The 20,852-nt window shown below is 35.6% G+C and overlaps 1 protein-coding gene across 1 annotated transcript in view; it reads right to left on the reverse strand.

Moving 5' to 3' along the window:
* Positions 1-20,852, reverse strand: part of SP3 (Sp3 transcription factor) — a 55,575-nt gene that overhangs the window by 27,155 nt on the left and 7,568 nt on the right. The window contains exon 4 of the mRNA XM_046658165.1: positions 17,561-18,920. Coding sequence (XP_046514121.1) covers positions 17,561-18,920 — 1,360 coding nt within the window. The remainder of the gene's footprint in view (positions 1-17,560; positions 18,921-20,852) is intronic.

Consider the following 20,852-nt stretch of genomic DNA (forward strand, 5'->3'; position numbering starts at 1 on the left):
CCCAAACATCCCAGCCTTATATTCATGCCATTATAGCATTTCCCAAAGAGTTTCTCTCAATTAACCCAATGAAATACTAACCTCTAGAGATGTATAATCTAAAAAAAGAAAAAGGATGCTGCTTCCTTTCCTTAAACAGTCACGGGTTTCTCAGAAACTTTAATATACTGATGAGAATTTTCATAACTTATTTAATACCTATTAATATCTTACAAACCATTTTTTGGGAAATGATGGCTATTAAACTGTCTCTTGGATAGGCTGCCTCTATTCTCATTTATATTGCTTTTTGCCTTGTTAGTAAACATCTTCCCCTCATCTCTGTATCTACAAATATCTAGATTGCTCCATTGAAGTTCTCCCTTCTCTATAGTCTTCCCTAACACCTGGAGCCCTCTTTGATCTTCCTCTCTTCTGAACTTCTACACAATTATCTGTATCATGCAATTAGTAACATTTCATTGATTTACACTGTCAATTACACATTGGTTCATGTTGATGATTATCGCTCCATGTGTCTGTTTTAGATATGCCCTACAAATCTGTAAGCCTCTTGAGAATATGAACATGTACTTCTCTTACAGACCACACAATATCAAAAAAGTGCTATGTGACTTATTTAACTAAATACAGTTCTACTCTAAGAAACTTGTTCAACTCCTCTCTTCTCTCAATTCCTTGAGCTTTTACAATCTCTTGGCCCAAACTAGGCTGCAAAATTTAAGCACCAAGAGCATTTATAAGAAAATGTATCTAGCTTTCCACTTCATGTCCAAAATACCCCAAGAATATTTCACTGTAGTTTGGTGTGACTGGCTATTCTCTGAAATTTATCAACTACTTTCTTTATATTACAGGCGATAAAGCAGGGAAATAGTCTAAACAGCCAAAATCCATCTTCAAGGTTTTCACAGAATCATAAAAAAATCCTCTGGACACTTGTGAAACAACTAAGTATCCACACCCTGTCCAAGTTGTTACTATGAACAACGCTCACTAACTCAAACATCATAGGGGATTTTTGACATCAAAATTAAAGTCCAATCTTACATGTATATTAAATTTCTTTTAAAAAAGTTTAACAATCCAAAATGCCCAGTAATCAAAAACAGGAGAGGATAAAACTTATATTTTTGAAAGCTTTTTATCACAGAAAAACCTCAAATACACACAAAAGTAGAACAATATAACAAATTCCAATGTACCCATCACCCAGTTTCAACAATCAACTCTAGGATAATTCTGTTTCATCTATACTCCACACTGGCTCCATATTATTTGGAAACAAATCCCAGACATAACATTTCATCTAGAAATACTTCAGAATGTAGTGCTCAAAGATGAAGAACTTACATTTTTAAAATCTTTCATCATGTTATTCTTAGAATAAATACATGAAACCTATAGTGTTAAAAAAAGACTGGGTGAAGTCACTTAACTTTTCCAAATTCCCTCATATGCAGGCAAGACTAAATCTAAAATTCCTTTTGCTACTCTTGGTTTTTTTTCCCCCATAGGTTTATAGGCTGGTTTCTAAAATTTAATTCTAAATGTCAAGAGTCTTTAAAAAGCTTAAAATTTAACACAATTACACAATTGGTAATGGTATAATATCAAGAGATATCATGCATTTCACACATGTGAACAAAGTTAATCATTTCAGAGGCAAATGGGTAAAATTTACATTGTACATTACCACAGAAATCCATGTTTATTCTGTACCTATTACTGATATTTCTTCATTTATTAATTCTCAAAAAAAAAGCAGAGCGATAGAAAGATGAATAGGAAATGATCACTGAATTAAAAGGAGACAAACATGTTAACCATAATATCAAACAAAGAAAATGTGCTATTAAACAAGCAGTAATTTAAAGGAGGCAGGAGTTAGGAAAGAATATGGGATGAGGTAGTATCTGAGCTAAACCTTACAAGATTTCAACCCAAAGGTTACTCCTCTACTCTTCTGTGTTCCTAAAGTACTGTGGTTCAATGTCAATATCCCATTTACCACATGGTATTAGAATCTTCTACATATCTGTTAATCCAATGGTTCTCAAAATAAAGAAGGGCTATTTTTGCCCTTCAGGGGACATTTGGCAATGTCTGAAGCCATTTTTTATTGTCACAACTGGAGGGTAAGGAGTGTTACCGGCATCTAGTGGGTAGAAGTGAGGGAGGTTGCTAAACATCCTATGCACAGCACCCACAACAAAGAATCATCAGGCCCAAAATATCCATAGTGTGGAGATTGAGAAACCCTGGTCCAACCTGCTAGATTACAAAAAAATTTAGTGCAAGAAGTATCCTATTCATCTTTGTATCCCCAGCATCTGGTACAGCAGGAACTCTATACATATTTGTAGACTCAACAGACCTCAATTTAAAGGCAACAGAATACAATTATAACTTCAATTATACCTCGATAAAGCTGAAACAAAAATAAACGCAATGGAAGAGCCACTGAAGATTTTATTTTTCAAAAGGCAACAACATGACCTGTGTTTAAGGAAGATTAACTAATGTAAAGCATATATTAGAACAACTTCCAGTATCTTCCAAAACTAAAAATGTATATAATCTCTAATTATATACATTCCTATATCTAGGAATTTTGCTTCTAGATATATATCCTTCGGATATATATACTTTCTCTAAGGGAAAAAAAACAAAATAAAACGTGTATAAGGATATTCACTGCAGTATTACTTGAAGTAAGATTGCAGATAAATTCTCATCAATAAGAATCATTAAATAAATGACAAGGTATTTGTTCAAGAGAAAACTGCTATTGCCATTACAAAGAATGAGATAGCCTGTGCTTGTAATATTAAGAGATTCAACACAAAAATTTTAAATGCATAAGAATGGGTAAAGTATGGTACTATTTCAGGGAATGGCAGAGAATATATAGGTATGGTTATGTTCGTAAATGCATCCGTCCACCAGAAATATTCCACACTTCCCAAAAAAGCTAACAATTGCTACCTCTAGGGAGGGAATCTAGGGGGTTAAGCAGGGAAAGACACTTTTTTTTTTTTTTTTAAGATTTTATTTTTTTCCTTTTTCTCCCCAAAGCCCCCCCCCCCCCCCCCCCCCCCGTACATGGTTGTATATTCTTCGTTGTGGGTCCTTCTAGTTGTGGCATGTGGGACGCTGCCTCAGCGTGGTTTGATGAGCAGCGCCATGTCCGCGCCCAGGATTCGAACCAAGGAAACACTGGGCCGCCTGCAGCGGAGCGCGCGAACTTAACCACTCGGCCACCGGGCCAGCCCCGGGAATGAGACTTTTTAATGATTATCCTTTTATACTTTCTGAATTTGTGCCTTGTGTAGGTATTGCTTATTCAAGGAATAAATTTTTTAAGAAGAATTTTAAATGCACTGCAAAGAGGAAAGATTTGAGGCATAGAAAACAAATTAAATGTTATAATAGCCAAGGAGAACAGTAAAAGCCAGACCAACAAAATGAGAATGGAGAGGACAAACAGATCACAAAACAATGCCAGAGATAAAACTAAAAGAACTAACTAAAAGAACTTGGAAACTTTCTACCAGGAAACAGAGAAGAGTTAACCCTGCACCTGCATCCAAATAGCTAAAGGTAACTGGAGAAAAAACACAATTGTGCTAATTAATTACTCAAGTGAGCACCCAGTAACCCCTGTAATTCTACATTTTACCAGTAATTTCACCTTCCAATTCTCTCAAATGACTATTTCTTATCTTCCTCCTTCTTAAATTTCTAACACCTGCCCTCCTCACCCATCTCAGCTTATTACAGAAGGAAATTAGGAGCTGTATGACAAGAATTACCTTATCTTCCTACCAACACATACCTGCATCTGTAAAGCTCTATTCTATGCCCTTCCCATTATAACATATCATTACCCCCACTCTTATCTGTGGCCAATCCCTATAACCCGTATCCTGTATTTCATCTTGCTTGCCTTCTTTAAAACTTTTCTCTATTAATCTTCTTCATGCATCATCAATTTCTCACTCTTTATTGAGGCATTCCCAGAAAAACTCTCCCTTGACCTCAAGTCCACCTCCAGCTACCAGCTCCTATTTCAATGATCCTCTCCTTAACAGAAAAAAAACCCTCAAAATATTTGCCTGTAATTACTGTAGCTACTTCCTCTTCCCTTAATCTCCTTTTAAGTCATTCTATTCAGGCTTTCTTCTCTAGCACTTCATTGAAACCACTTGTCACCCACAACCAGCATCCCATTCTCTATCACCTTAAATACCCGCCACAATATCTGAAAAGTTATGAACTCTCTCTTCCATTCTTAAGCAGTTTACTCACTTGGCTTCCAGGATATCACTCTCTCCTGGGAACTCCTTCTGTTTCTTTTGCTGGCTCCTCCACTTCTCATCCTCTAAATGTTGAAAATGTCCCAGGATTCAACCCTAATGATTTTCCTCAATTTTGGTTATCTTAAATTTCAGTTCCTGAATCTCCATTTGGTTCCTTTACAAATCTGCTATGTCATTTGTTACAGTCTCCCACTCTCTGTTAAAAACTTTTCAAGCTTGGCATTTATCTACTAGACCATAGAAAACAGCTGTTTTAGTCTATGTTTGATAATTCTAGTATCTAGAGTTCCAATAAGTCTTATCTCTGTGGTCTGCTGTTTCTGTCCTCACTCATAGTGTCTCATCTCCTCATATGTCTGGTTACTTTTGATTCTGTGCTAGATACTGCATTTTTTAAAAATCTAGAAAAATCATCTGAGGCTCACAATGATACTATTTTCTAATCTCTTCTCTATATTCTTTCCCCACTAAGTTACCAATTTTCAAATCAGCTGCACTTCAAAATCATTTGGGGACTTTATTTAAAATACATCTTTCCTAGGCCTCATGCACAGTAATTAAATTAGAACTGGGAGGAGGATAAATATCAATTGTTGGCATTTTTTAGAAGTTCCCTGAGATTCTACCATGCAGCCAAATGTTGAAAAGCTACGACACAAATGATTTCATGTGATCACCTCTATCTACATTAAAGACTCCGAAAATTTTCTCTCTAGCCCAATCTGAGCTCCAGATTCTGATACCCAACTTTCTACTTAAACCATCACTTGGATATCTAATAGGCAAAATGGAAGTCGTAATTCTCTCTTTACTCCACCCTTTCCCAGACTTTCCTTATTACCAGCCTATAATATTCTCTTCTGCCCGTATTACTTGCATTAGCCTTGTGCTTACTCTTGCCATTCCAACCCCCACCCTCTCAAACCCTGTCTGCCACAGGAATCTGCCAGAGGGATCTTTTTAAAACAAATAAAATTATGTCATTCCCCTACTCAAAATCCTCCAAGGTTTTCCTATTTAAAAAATTAAAATCTAAATGCCTTACCATGGGTTATATTATCTGCCCTCTACCCACTTCCAATCTCATCTTCTAACAGCTCTCATTTACTAAGCTCCAGCCACCTTCGTTCATTTTCTCTTCCTGGAATACTCTTTCCTCCAGATCTCAATATGGCAGATTCCTTTCCCAATGTTCAGGTCGGTACTTCAATTTCATCTCCTTTTAAGGAGGTATTTCCCAACCATCCTACCTAAAACAATCACCATCCTCTATGGTTTTTTCATATTCCCTATTTCATAACCCTACTTTATTTTCTTCATAACACTCACCTAAAATTACTGTGTTTGCTTGTTTTCATCCACTAAAACAAAAAATTCATGAGGATGGGACTTTGTCTCTTTCACTGTTACAAAGAACCTAAAAAACATTACCTGGAATATTGTAGTATACCCTCAAATACCTCTTGACTGAATGAATAATAACTGACCGACTTCTCTAATCTAGGTTGCTGGGAGAATGATGGTACTATTCATCAGAGGAGAATTTATGAAAAATGTCACATATCAAGTACTCTCACGAAATAAAGTCGGATACAAAAACTGTCCCCATGAACCACTAAAATAACCAAGTAGTTTAGAGACTAGCTTTAACAAAGTTATTCTTAGATTAAAAGTAATATGGCACCATAGAGTAATATATCAAAGGAAGCATTCTAACGCAAATCACACATTAGGTGGTTTCCATTCTGTTGTGTCCATCTAGAATTCTAATTTGCATTATTATTACTGGGTACATTATGGGGTAAATCTGGTTAATCACAATTTGAATATACAACTTCAGAAAATAAATTAAAGAGAAAAGAATTTAAAAACAGACACTGAGCAGCCATTTGTTGAAGATGCAATTAATCAGTTTAATTAGTTGACCTAAGATTCCATGGTTTAAATCACATAGCTACGTCAGAATAATACTGTTAAATTAAATAGATATTTGAGATTCCTGTATCATCCTCAAAGAATTACTCAGGGATCTGTGAGCACTATTTTTCCATAGAATACTAAAAAAATAACAAGTGTGACCAAAAACATACATTTAAAATGATTTTATTTTAAAAGGCATATAATGTATTCTAGATATTTTTCTAGTCATAGGAATTATAATTTGAAATTCCCAATTTCTTCCATAAACTGCTGAATTGCATCTGATGACTCATAAATCAATACAAACTAAACTCAAAAACTATGCTTCAAAGTTTCCAAATTATTTTGCTTAAAAAAAAAAGTCTAGTACTAACTTACATGTACTAAAACTCACCATGACTGAACTTAAAGGCAAACAAGTGGAGAAAATACTTGTTGTGTGTTACAAAAGAGTAATGTCTTTAACATATAAAGATGTCTTTTAAAAAAAAAGGTCTTACAAATTAGTAGCAGTCGGGGGGAAGCAAAAAACATGAAAGGCTATTGACCAAGGAAACACAAATAGCCAATAAACACGTAAAATAGAAATGTTCAAGTTCCCTAATAATAAATGAATACATTAGATTCCATTTATATCCTCCAAAAGTTTGCCCATTTGATAAAATGATATCCTAGTTATGGATGAAATATGCAAAACCCCATGCTCTCATACAAAGCTGGTGAAAGAACATTTTTGCAATATATATAAAAGCCTTCAATAGTAACATTGTTTAACCCAATAATTCCACTTTAGTACTTCTGCATAAGAAAAGAATTAGAATTGTGGGCAAAGATTTCCATGTAACAGGAAAAAATGAGAAATAACCTAAACATCTAAAACAGAGGATTAGTTAAATCAGGGAACATCCATACAAAAATACCTAGTAATGAAACCAAATAATCAAATTGTAGAAAACTGATGTGGGAAAATGCACACAATATAGTGTTTGGGAAAAAAGTTATAAAGTTGTTGTGTATGTGACCCCAATTTATTTATATATACAGTATATTATATGCACAGAAAAAAGACTGGAAGATTATATAACAGAATACTGGAAGATAATTTACCAACTTTACTCGTGAGATTACTAGTATTTTTTTTTGCTGTTTCCTTTTCAGGGCTGTCCTGAATTTCTATATCTATTATTACTGTTTTTCTTTGCTACATTTTTTCTTCTTTCCTATTTTCTGTTGGATTGATAATTTTCTACCTCCTGCCCCAGTTTAGAAGTTAAAAATTGCATTTTTATTCTCTTGATAGTTACTTATATCCAAATTATAAACTTCTGTAAAAAGGTTAAAACTATTCTCTATAAACATTATCTTCCTAAAAATGACAAAAACCTTAACTCACAAACCCACACTCCTACCAGTCCTGTGCCTCTGTTTCTTTGTTTTCATGGTTTGCATTGTTTCTTTTTTAACAATATAAAGATTAATTACCAAGAATAATGACTGCCATGAATTAAAGCACAATAGATTAAAAAAATGAGTTCATAATGATACACCAAAAAACACAAAGAAAATATCTGATGGCAGCTAAGATACCAACTCATTTTGAAAATAGATAAATAAAAGGAATGAACTAAATAGTCTATCCTGCCTTTCTTGTATAAACTGTACTTTTGAGTAAGCCAACAGCTAATGAGGGAAGGTTCTTTCTGGAAGAATCACAGCTATAAACACAAAAAGACTGAAAAAATTAGAAAAATCACCATTCTCCAAACCTTAATAAAATGACTCCAAACAACAATGAAAAGTTGCTAAAACCATTAGTTGAAAAGCTGAGACTTGGAGGCACATCAACAAAAAATACAGTCTTTGAATTCTAATTTGAACAAATCAATTCTAAAAAGACTTTTTTAATCAATTGGGGAAAATGGGACAGTGCAAGGATATTAGGTAACATTAAGGGATTACTATACATTTAGGATATTGCAAATAATGGTACTACGCTTATGTTTTAAAAAATCCTTCTTCTTTAGACTGGCAGTTCTTAAGTTTTTTGGTAACAGGATCACTTTAACTCTCAAAAATTACTAAGGGGGCCCAGCCTGTGGCTGAGTGGTTAAAGTTCCATGCACTCCGTTACTGCAGCCCAAGTTCACAGGTTCAGATCCTGGGCACAGACCTACTCCACTCACCAGCCACGCTGTGGAGGTGTCTCACATATAAAATAGAGGAAGACTGGCACAGATACTAGCTCAGGGCTAATCTTCCTCAACCAAAAACACCAAAAGAAAAAGAGGAAGATTGGCAAGGGAGCGTTTGTTTACATCTATTAACCAGAGGACAGGGGTGAGAGAGAATGGCTGACTATGAAGTGACACAGAGGACTGGGGAGGAGTGATGAAATGATACTGTATCTTGATTACGACAGTGGTTACACAACCGTGTGCATTTGTCAAAATGTAGAATTGTGCACTAAACAGGGGTGAATTTGACTGCATGGTATGTCTTTATAAAAAAATGGAAAAAATTTGTTTAAAAATTTGAGGACCTTGGGGCTGGCTTGGTGGCATAGTAGTTAAGTTCACGTGTTCCACTTTGGTGGCCTGGGCTTCATAGGTTTGGATCCCAGGCATGGACCTACACACCGCTCATCAAGCCATGCTGTGGTGGCATCCCATATACAAAGCAGAAGACAACTGGCATGGATGTTAGCTCAGGGACCATCTTCCTCAAGCCAAAAAAAACAAAGAGGAAGACTGGCAACAGATGTTAGCTCAGGATCAATCTTCCTCACAAAAAAAAATTTGAGGACTTCAAAGGGCCTTTTATTTACGTAAGCATATCTATCAATATTTACCATATTAGAAATCAAAACAGAAAATTTTAAAGGTGTATTTATTAATTTTAAAATAAACTCAACAAATGTTAATAAGTAACATCTTATGAAAATATATTGTCAAAAAGTGAGAATAGTTTGACATTTCTGCAAATTTAGTATCTGGCTTATCTGTGTTCAGTCTATTGTGTTATCTATCACACACGAGGCAGACTCTGGAAAACTCCACTGAATACTACTTGTGAGGTGAGACTGAAACAGGCAAACAACATTTTAGTATTATTATAAAAATAGCTTTGACCTCATGAACCCCCATGAAAAGGGTCTTGGCACTCCCAGATAACACACTGAGAATCAGTATTTTGGGGTAAAATTATACAACATCAGGGATCTGCTTTAAAATATTCCAGCAAAAATAAAATTTTAAATGGTGGGAATAGAGGAAATAAGGATAGTAGAATGTTTCTAAGTGTTGAAGCTGGGAGGTGGTTACCTTAAGGTTCATTATACATTTCGCTGCTTTTGTATATATTTGAAATTTTTCAGAACTTTTAAACTTAGTAGTATTTTAGTGTCAGTTGAATTATTAATTTTTTACCCATTACTGCGATCGCTATTATTTTCTCACTTCCCACTCATTTCCAGGATCCATTTTTCTACTTAATCTTTCAGTAGTTAGTTTAGTAAGAGTCTCTGAATAATAAACTCTCAGTCCTTGAGTATTTTAAGTGTCTTCATTATATCTTAACTCTTGAGTAGGGGTTTACTTGCATATAGAATTCTCAGCTGCTGGTTATTTTTTCTCAGCACCACGAAGATATTACTACATGATCTTCCGGCATATGGGTGGCTGATGAAAAATCTGTAGGTCTATAATTTCTTTGTTAGTAATCTGTCTTTTCTGTCCCTTAAAATTTAAGATTCTTTCTTTCTCTGTAATTTTAGTATAAGTCAGGGGTAAAGTTATTTTCATTTTCCTTACTTAATATTTGAAGTAAAATTTTCATCTGTAGACTATATTCCTTCAACACAAGAAAATTCTCAGCCATAGTCTCAAGTTTTGCTTCTCTTGCCATTCACCTTATTCTCTTTTTCTGAAATTCCTTTGTTGGTGGCTCTTTTTTTTTGTTTTTTTGAGGAAGATTAGCCCTGAGCTAACTGTTGCCAATCTTCTTTTTGCTGGGGAAGACTGGCCCTGAGCTAACATCCGTGCCCATCTTCCTCCACTTTATATGTGGGACGCCTGCCACAGCATGGCATGCCAAGCGGTGCATGTCCGCACCCAGAATCCGAACCTGCGAACCCCGGAAAGCGAAAGCAGAACATGCAAACTCAACCGCTGCACCACAGGGCCGGCCCTGTTGGTGGTTCTCAATCTATCTTTCAAGCCTCTTGACTATTCACTCATTATCTCTGTGCTGTATCCTGGGTAAATTCCTCAGTATATTACTATTCATTCATTATTCTTCTATGTCCAATCTAAAGGTTGTCCTCATTTTTTCCCCAAAACCTTTTTGATTTAATCTAATCTAAGACAATGCTGACAAGACACCACTACCAGTAAAAAAGAAAAAGCACTGGGGCTGGCCCCGTGGCCGAGTGGTTAACTTTCGCGCGCTCCGCTGCAGGCAGCCCAGTGTTTCGTTGGTTCGAATCCTGGGCGCGGACATGGCACTGCTCGTCAGACTACGCTGAGGCAGCGTCCCACATGCAACAACTAGAAGAACCCACAACGAAGAATACACAACTATGTACCGGGGGGCTTTGGGGAGAAAAAGGAAAAAAAAATAAAATCTTTAAAAAAAAAAAAAAAGAAAAAGCACTGTCAAGTACACATTGACATGCCACAGACTGTAAGGTGTACTCTGATTTCAGAAATGTTAAAATGTTAAACAATGTCTCAGAAACAATTAAAGATGTTTCCCATTTCTAGGAGCTCTGATTGTTTCTCTACCTTTTTTTTGTTTCACAACTTCTGTTCTAAAGATGCTAGTTTCCTTTATCTCACTGACAATTATAAACATACTGATTTTAAAGTCTCCAAGAGATTGTTCTCTTGCTTTAATCTGACATGAATTAATCTCCTAATTGTTGATTTTACAGGCTATCTTTCAAAGATTTTGCCTTCATCACGTATTTTGGAATTTTGGTTTTCAGGCTTATCTTAAGTACAATTTTTCTCTCTATTACACCTCCGTGTCTGGCATTTTTGCAAGTGCCTCCACCATGCCGCTCTGGCCCTAGTGCTGACTCAGGTCTTACACTGGCTTTAGAGTTTAGAGGTAAAACAGGAGATACCACAAATCTAGACACTGAGGAAACAGTTCAATGGTTCAGACTGGTTCAAATGCTGGTCACAAGACTGTTCTGATGTCCTCCTATTTCCCTGTGTCCTCATCTCCGTAAGTGTACAGCCTCAATTAAGCCATACCCTGGGGTAAAAGCAATAACTTTTTTTTTAGCTCCCCTTTAACAAAAAGGAGCCCTAGTCCAGCCGCTGGTTTTACAGTCAGTCTGACGCTTGGCTCCTCTTCGTGTGGGGTACTTTTAACTATATTAACAGGTAATTAAACAGAATATAATTCCTGGCATAAATACTTAGTAGGTATTTTCATCCTACTGAAAAAAAGTAACTAAAATTAAGCAGGATAAAAAATAACCGTATGGGCTGTATAAGTATCACAAAACTTAAAAATCTGTACGTCACCAAGTTTTATTCCTGAGAGATGAGATTAGAGGGACTTTCACCTTCTACATTAAAATTTCCACAATGTTTTTATTTTCCATACCAAAGATATACCACTTTTGTAAGTAGATAAAGCAAGTACAGTAAATACATAATTATGACATGACTGAAAATGAATAAACCAAAACTATTTTTGGAGAAATCAGAATATAAATGATTTTTCCAAACTTTAAAATAAAAATGTTAACAATTCCAAAATATAGTGAAAGACCATGGCATGCATATATATGGATTCCCAAATGAAGAATCCAGAATTAGAAACAAAGTTGAGTACACTGCACCATACCTAACTAAAATGTCCTCAGGTTATGTTTAATAATAAAACTTTAAGGTCTACATAAAAAGTTGGTCCTCTATTTGTGTAAGATGGCTTTTAAAAGACTTATCAAATACTTTAAATCAGCATACATCATAGTTATTCACATTTTTTCCCATTCTTTCTTTAGCTCTAAAAAGACTGCATTTCCTCCATACACTCTGCTTTTCAAGCAATAGGTTTGGCCTTTAGTAGTATTTGTATATTTCTATAACCAACCAGTTCTGACATGTGATTCCTTAGGTAAAACCAATAAACTTTTATTTTGTTAGTATCGCCAATAAAACCGTTTCAGAAGACATTTTCTCCACTTACCACGAGAAAAATACATAAGGCTAATACCTCTCCCCAGAAAATGAAAAAAATCTGAAGCAAAAGTAAAAATTTTAGAAAGTAAAAAAAATACATTGATGTAAATAGCAGAACACCAAGTCAGTGTAACACAGTATAAAGAAAAATAAAGGCTAGTTGTGAAGCCGTGGGCCATTTTCCTTCCCTAACCCAAACGTCAGAATAGTATCAGAATTATTGCAAAAGAATTTATGAGATAATACATCTAAAAACATCAAAGCAGGAGGCTGGCCCCGCGGCCGAGCGGTTAAGTCCGCACGCTCCGCTGCAGGCGGCCCAGTGTTTCCTTGGTTTGACTCCCGGGCACAGACATGGCACTGCTCATCAAACCACGCTGAGGCAGCGTCCCACATGCCACAACCAGAAGGACCCACAACGAAGAATATACAACTATGTACCGGGGGGGCTTTGGGGACAAAAAGGAGAAAAAAATAAAACCTTAAAAAAAATATATATATATAAAAATAAATAAAAACACCTAAGCAGTATCTGACACAGTAGGAGTACATAAGAGATCTCTCCCTTTTGCCCTTCAATACTTAAGTATAAAGTTTAAGAAATTCAACTTTTTGTAGTGCTTCCATTCTCTCACTACTAATTTTAAAAAGCACAGTTACCAACTAGTCCGCAACTATTCAGTTTTCCATGGGTAAAGGAAATTCTAAACATTAGGGGTTTTTTGCTTTAAAGAAGTGACTTCTATAAACCCTTCTTCCTACCTCAAACACCCGACTGCATTTTAAATATGCCCTGTCTTGAAGTTTTGATAAATTTGTATTTAGATAAAACAAAATCTGGTAGAGGACTAAAACCTGAGAGACTGAAAGAGTCCTGGCTTGAATTTGGGGGAAACTTTCTGACTAGAAAAGACATTCAAAAGATACATAAATTCACATTTTGTCTCCTCCCATCCAGTTTCAAATACACAGCAATGGGTAGACAAAGTAAAAATAAAACTTCGAAAACGGAAGTTCTCTAAAGTAGCATGCATTTCTCAGTGGGCAAGAAATGAACAGAAATATAAGCAGTGAGTGGGGTTGCAGATTGGGGCCTGAGCTCTGCGTTCCAAGGAAGATGGGGGTTTGGTCTAAGGGATAAGAGGCATTCAACATACTCCTCATGAGGAGGGGCCCTGAGTCAGATTCACTGCTTAAAAAAGGCTGGAGTGGAGGTCATTTTTCTTAAAGAGAAACTTTAAAATAAATAAAAAGTTAAAAGGAATTCCAGAGCCCTGGTAACAAAAAAAAGTGCATTCTTATGCATTTTGGGAAAATGTTACATTAATTCCATACTTACCAAATATAAAAATGCAAACCAATGAGGTCAAAGTTTTAAGCATTTCATCTGGACATAGTATACCCTAATAGATAAAAATTTTTACTCTGAACTTCAGGTGAGAAAACATCCTAAAATAATTTATCTTCCTTCTTGCCAATGAAAAAGACAGTACACCTGACGAGACAGTTTTCCTATTACCAAATATCCTCAAAATTAAAATTTCCTGGGTTTTATTACTAAATAGCCTGTATACTATGTAGCATTTTTATTCTCATTCACTTTAACTTTTATTTTCTCAAATTCTTTCCCCATTCCTTTAAAATTTTAAATTCAAATTTAATGGCCTTCTGGAGTGCTTCCTTATTTTACCCTTTCTTGCCACCATTCAATAAACTAAATTTCCACTTGAAATAAATTATTGTACTGCAGCACTTAATGCTTTATGCCAATCTAATTTCATGACCAACATAAATCCATAAAAATAACAAAGAACTTCTCTAGGGATGTTTTCCTAACATGTATAGAACTCCATAACCTTAACTTTGCACAAGCTTTAAAAACTAGCTTCTAAAAACTTCTGCTATGTCTTCAGAAGTCTGTCATTCTACCAGTAGCTCTCAAACTTTTTGGTCTCAGGACTCCACCTACACTCTTAAATATTACTGAGGTCCCCAAAAACCTCTTGTTCACCTAGGTTATATATTTTGATATTTACTATATTAGAAATTTTAAGAGAAACAAATTTTTTTAGTTCATTTAAAAATAAATCCATTACATTAACACTAACATTTTATACAAAACAACTATTTTCCAAAAATATAAATAAAACTTTAAAGAGAAGAGAGGCCATGTTTTACATTTTTGCACATCTCTTAAACATCTAGGTTAAAAGAAGACAACTGGAGTCTCATAATTGCTTCTGCATTCCATCTGTTGCAATATGTGGTTCGGGCTGAAGCATATGAAGAACATCTAGTTTCACACAAAGATATATGGTTGGAAAAGGAAGGAGTAATTTGATAGTCTTTCAGCCAATTGTGGATATTCTTCTTTGATACCATACCAAACTTGACAAGTGGCAATTTCTTAAAGGTCAGTTGCAATGTAGAATCTGGACTCACATTGGTAAACTTTCCGTTGTGATTCTTACTGGCCTATCTTAAACTTTGAATGGATCTTTTACCCATGCATGATTTTGTAACATGAGTTGGTCATTTGAAAACTATTGGTACACTGAGTTATCACACAGATCTTCCAAATGTTGGCACATTTTATTATAACACAAAATCAAAAAAATCCTATTAATATAATTATCCATCTCATCAGAAAAGTAATTATTAACAAACTACCAAATTCTTGGTAGATTCAAGTTTTCCAAAATTCTAATTTTCACTGAAAAGCCCAAATTTTATTCTTGGTAGCAAATACTGTCAGGTTTTTTTCCTTTAAGTGACTGGCTCACTTAATTCTTTTTTTTTTTTTAAGAAAACATCAATTAAATACACGAGTCTCTCAATAGCCATAGTTTGCCATTCTTTCAAGTAAAAACAGTGTTTCATGAAAATAGCATCCAGTTCAGCTTGCAATTCACACAACTGCACAATTGAAAGACAATCATCTTATTTTGGTACTCAGCATAAGGGCTTTATTAAAGCATACTTCCAATTTTGTCATAAAGAATATTACAAAGACATGCAATGGGAACTGCAAATCAAAAACACGAGATACCACTTCATACCCATTAGGATGGCTATAATCAAAAAGAAGGACAATGATAAATGTTGGTGGGGATGTAGAGAAATTGGAACCCTCATACATCGGTGGTGAGAATGTAAAATGGCACAGTCACTTTGGAAAAAGTCTGGCAGTTCCTCAAAATGCTAAACATAAGAGTTACCAAACAATTCTACAATTCCAATCCTAAGTATATACCCAAAAGAAATGAAAACACATCCACACAACAAACTGTACAAAAATGTTCGTTCGTGGAAGCATTATTCATAATAGCCAAAAAGCGGTAACTTTGTCCATCAACAGGCAAATGAATAAAATGTGGTATATCCATAACAACGGACTATTATTCAACCACAAAAAGGAATGAAGTACTGATATAGCCTACAATATGAATGAACTTTGAAAATACTATGCTTAATGAAAGAAGCCAGAAACAAAAAACCATGTATTGTCTGATTCCATCGATATGAAAGAACAGGCAAATCCAAAGGGAGAGAAAATACATTAGTCATTGCCAAGGGGCAAAGGGAGGTGGGGGAGTGGGGTGAGGTGTGACTACTAATGGGTATAGGGTTTTTGGGAGTTGATGAAAATGCTCTAAAATTAGATAGTGGCGATGGTTACACAAGTCTGTGACTATATTAAAAACTAATGAACTGCATACTTTAAAGGGGGAATTTTATGGTACGTGAAATTATATTTCAATACAGCTACTATATTAAAAAAGACATGCAGCACTGAAGGGTCAAGATTTAGTAAAAATAACTATTTTGACTGGTTTATCAAGGTTTATCAATTTCTTCAGTGAAACTGGCTTTTTTCCTTAACTGCAAGTGCATGGTGTCTTTACAACAACCAGTAGTACAATTTGGTGCCACTGCCTTGATTTGTGCTAAGACACAAGCAGTTTTAGCCACTATCAGTGAAAATGTCAACACAATGGAAATAATTTTAGAATTATTATGAAAAGTAGTTGACATGGAGGACCTATGAGAGAGTCTCAGGAATCCACTGATCACACTTTGAGAACTGCTGCTCTAAACCATAGCTTCAGAAGGCTCAAATGCAATTAAGGAATTTCCAAGTACAGATCTGAGGCTTCAAGGCAATTCCAATTTTCTAAGCATATATCACATATTTTTCAAAAACAAAAAAGGCAATCTTTACGGTGATGGGAATTATTTCAATGAATTAAATTCAAGTGTCCCAATTTAAGAGTCTGGAATCATTGACTCAGTGGAAGGTTATAATAGCACAATCTCCACAAAAACCAAATACAAAGCACAACAGTGAAAGTAAAGATGTAGTGAACGAGAAAACATTCACTACAATGTTATCTAAATAAATAGTATTAATAAGATGATGACATTCTCTTTAAACTTTATTATTTAATTCTTGCACAACATTCAAAGAGTAGGCTTCTGAGATTTCTACTCATACTATCAATAACAATATATCTTGCACAGCTAAATTTAATGCCCACTACACACTTAGAAGAATAAACGATCACAGAATCAAAGAATTTCAGATTGGAAGGTACCCTAGATATAGTTACCTAGCCCAACAACTTGATTTTACATGATCAGGCGACTGAGTGTGCAAGAGAAATAGTAACTTGGCCAAAATCACATAGCTACTTAGTGGCTGAAACAGCATAAATGGTCTTTCTTCCATGTTTCCACTATGCCAACCCAATTCCCCCACCAAATATAATACATAAAACATTTAACTTACAGCACGCCAAGGACAACCAAGACACCTCACCTGCCAAATAAAAATTCTGTAATGCTTGACAACATCAATCAGATGTGAAAACAAATATAAAACTAAGGAAAAACTACAAATGTAACCGGCATAACGGAGAAATGAATCCTTCAAAAACTACAAATTTTCAATAAAGAACAATTTTGAAAACACTCTGATGTCTCCCTTTCGTACAAACATAGGAAAATGTATCATCACCTTCAAAGATAGCCAGATGCTGATAAACACCTAAAGCAAAAAATTTCCCTCCTTATTAACAAATCAGTGAACTTATGTATGGCATGACACGACTTAAGACTCACCTGCAGGACTGTCAGCATTCTCTCCTGGATGTAGCTGTATACCAGTAGAATCTATAGAGTTTACCGTAACTGTCTGGAGATTTGGCAACTGACCAGTGCTCAGACTAACTGGAGTTGAAGTCAAGGCTCCACCTGCTGCAACTTGACCAAGTGTGAGTGTCTGAACAGGCGTCAAAGTTATTTGTTGGGCAGCAGTATTCTGTATTTGCAAATTCTGCAAGTTCTGGACCCCTTGTACTTGAAACGTTTGCCAAGTTATCTGTCCAGAAGGGGTCACTGTCTGTGCCTGAATTAAAAAGGTTCCAGGATTCAGCTGCAACTGAAGATTTTGCAAAGCCTGTTGTGATATATTTTGACCACTGGCTTGCACACCATGGATTGTCTGTGGTGTAATACCTTGCACAATTTGGGCTTGACTGGTTGGCTGCTGAGACTCTTGAAGTTGTAGATGTTGTACAACAGGCTGTGCTGTAGAAACCTGAATATTCTGAGCCTGTGTCTCTTCAGAAACAGGCGACTGGATATAATTTCCCTGAAGATCTGAAGAATGGACTTGCCCACTAGAAGTGGTCAAGCTATTTGTGTTTTGTTGTAATATACCTGTACTATCTATAGTAACAGGCAACTGTGATGAAGAGGACGTTGGCACAAATAAATCTGTATCAGTATTAGTTTCATTAATATCAGGAGAAACCCGCTCACCAGTCCTTTCTGAATTGTCTGAACTATCCATAGCTTGTCCTGTGTTTATCAAATGTCCATCGGCATTAATGCCTGCAGTCATTGTCTGAGAACTGCCCGAGAGTCCCAAAGAATCTAGATCAACACTATTGATTGGTACAAAGGTAATATTTCCTGGCAGACCAAGAGGCACATTAGCAACTACTTGGGTTTGGCCAGGAAAAGATGAACCACCAATTGCAACTCCCTGAACCTGGACTTGACCAGTCTGTGGTATGAGATTCTGGATATTAGCCGGAGGTGTTCCAGAGGCAAGCAAGGTTTGATTAGAGCCAGGAATGATCTGAATTTGACCGCTTTCTTGATTTATACCTCCATTATCTGAAGAGCCTGTGAAACCAATCTGAACCTGCTGACCATCTGTTGACTGAATCTGTGGTATTACTTGATATTGAACATTGGGCACTGTACCATTTGATGACTCTGATCCTGGTGCAACTGAAAATATTTGTTGATTCTGCAAATTCTGAAGGGGAAGAACATACTGCCCACTCGAAGTAGCAGCACTTGGAATCTGTACTAGATTACCAGCTTCATCTTTTATAGTTGTAGGTGTTGCTGACAAAACCTCCCATCGGTTTGGTGCTCCTCCCAACTGTGTAGAAGCCAAATCACCTGTCTGGATGAAGAAAACAAAAAATGTTACATGCTATTATATATTGGCTGTATATTTAAACCAATCCTCAAAAAACTCTTCAAACTGATATAAATCCTACTATCTGAAAATAAAAGTTCTCTTAACAACACAACAGAGTTCAAATACAGAAGCAGTATTACATAAACTACGATAACCATCATTTCCAATTTTGTTAGTTATTAGAAGATAATCCATGCTATTTCAGCAGGAAAAAAATTTCAATCAAAATACTCTTTGCTTTTTGACCACAAACTGATCTTCTAATCCCTCGTCTACGATCTCTAATGTTTAAAATAAATAAACGAAAGAAGTGGCTTGAAAAGATTATGGACAGCTCAAACCAAACATACTTCAAACACTGAAGAGAGTTCAAAAGGTATACAATTCACTAAAAATATATCACTAAATCAAGTGCATTATACTTGTGTACAAAAAAGAAACATTATTAGTGCGGTGTTATAAAATAATCTGTGTTAGGAAAGTTAATATTTGTATATTATTGCTATAAATCTTAAATCAAACAATTAAAGCTACTCTTTTATGGCATGTATTAATGTACTGCAGAGTAAACTCATGGCTAGGGCTATTCCATTAGGAAGCCATCAAATTCTTTACTTTTCCCATGAACTACTGAAAAAATGAAAATAAAAAAATTTAATGAGGGGACCAGCCCCGTGACCAAGTGGTTAAGCTCGTGCAATCCACTTCAGCGGCCCAGGGTTTCGCCTGTTTGGATCCTGGGAGCAGACATGGCAGCGCTCATCAAGCCATGCTGAGGTGGCGTCCCACATGCCACAACTAAAAATACACAACTATGTACTAAGGGGCTTTGGGGAGAAAAAGGAAAAATAAAATCTTTAAAAAGAAAATCTGTTTTTTAATTTAATGAGGAAAGGTTATTGCCTTGTAACCACATGGCAAAGCTGCCCATTCTGGAAAGTTTTTCTAGAATTTAAAAGCTGAAAGATAGTGGCTTTACCTACTTTCTATTTAAGTTTGCAGTAGAATGCCAGGCATACACATTTTACATTCTGTGGTCTGCCAGAATCTCAGTTATCATCCTCATATTTTATGGATTAGGCAAGACTGGAGAAATACCAACGTAGGAAAGTAGAAAGCAATAAAATCCTACAGGTCAGTGTCAAAGGGTATACTTTTTTAAGGAAATAATAGTAATGTCTAACATTTGAGCTGTTCTTTTATATGCCAAGTACTATGATAGGCGTTTATAAGACTGTATTATTTCCTTACAATAATACTATGAGGTAAGTGTTGTTATCATTTCACAGATGAGAAAATTAAGAGACAAAAAACACATAACTATCAAATGGCCAAGACAGGATTTTAAACTAGACCAAGTTTAACTCCAGAACCCAGGCCCTTAAATACTATATGATACTTGTTTCCCACTAAGACCAAGGGTAAAGACATGCGGAATGAGACACTACATGAATTATTCAGCATCAAAATTAAAGCCATTCTTATTTCATCTCCTTCTAGATCCACATGCGATTTTCTGTAACTCCACATATCACTAAACAATGAGAACATAAGCGTATCTAGCCCAGCATTCTCAACCTAGGATCCATGCCTGGGCTTCAACGGATCTTTGAATCCTCTAAAACAGCATATCAGCTTTATGAGAAAGTCCAGTTGGCAGGGGAAGGGATAACCTAGGGTTGCATCATATTCGCAAAGGAGGTCTGTGACAATAAAAAAAAAGTAAAGACAAATAACTGTTCTCTCACCGCAAACCATTCCATAAAATTTAATACAAATGTTGTAGAACCAGAACATCTTAAAAGTTTGTTTAAAAAACTCACTACCTAATTTTCATGTTGATGCATAGTTGAAAAGTATATATTTCAATAGATGAACCACAGTTTAATGACAATTCAAGACATTTGAGCATAT

The sequence above is a fragment of the Equus quagga genome, chromosome 4 (assembly GCF_021613505.1).
Source record: "Equus quagga isolate Etosha38 chromosome 4, UCLA_HA_Equagga_1.0, whole genome shotgun sequence".
Lineage (NCBI taxonomy): Eukaryota > Metazoa > Chordata > Mammalia > Perissodactyla > Equidae > Equus > Equus quagga.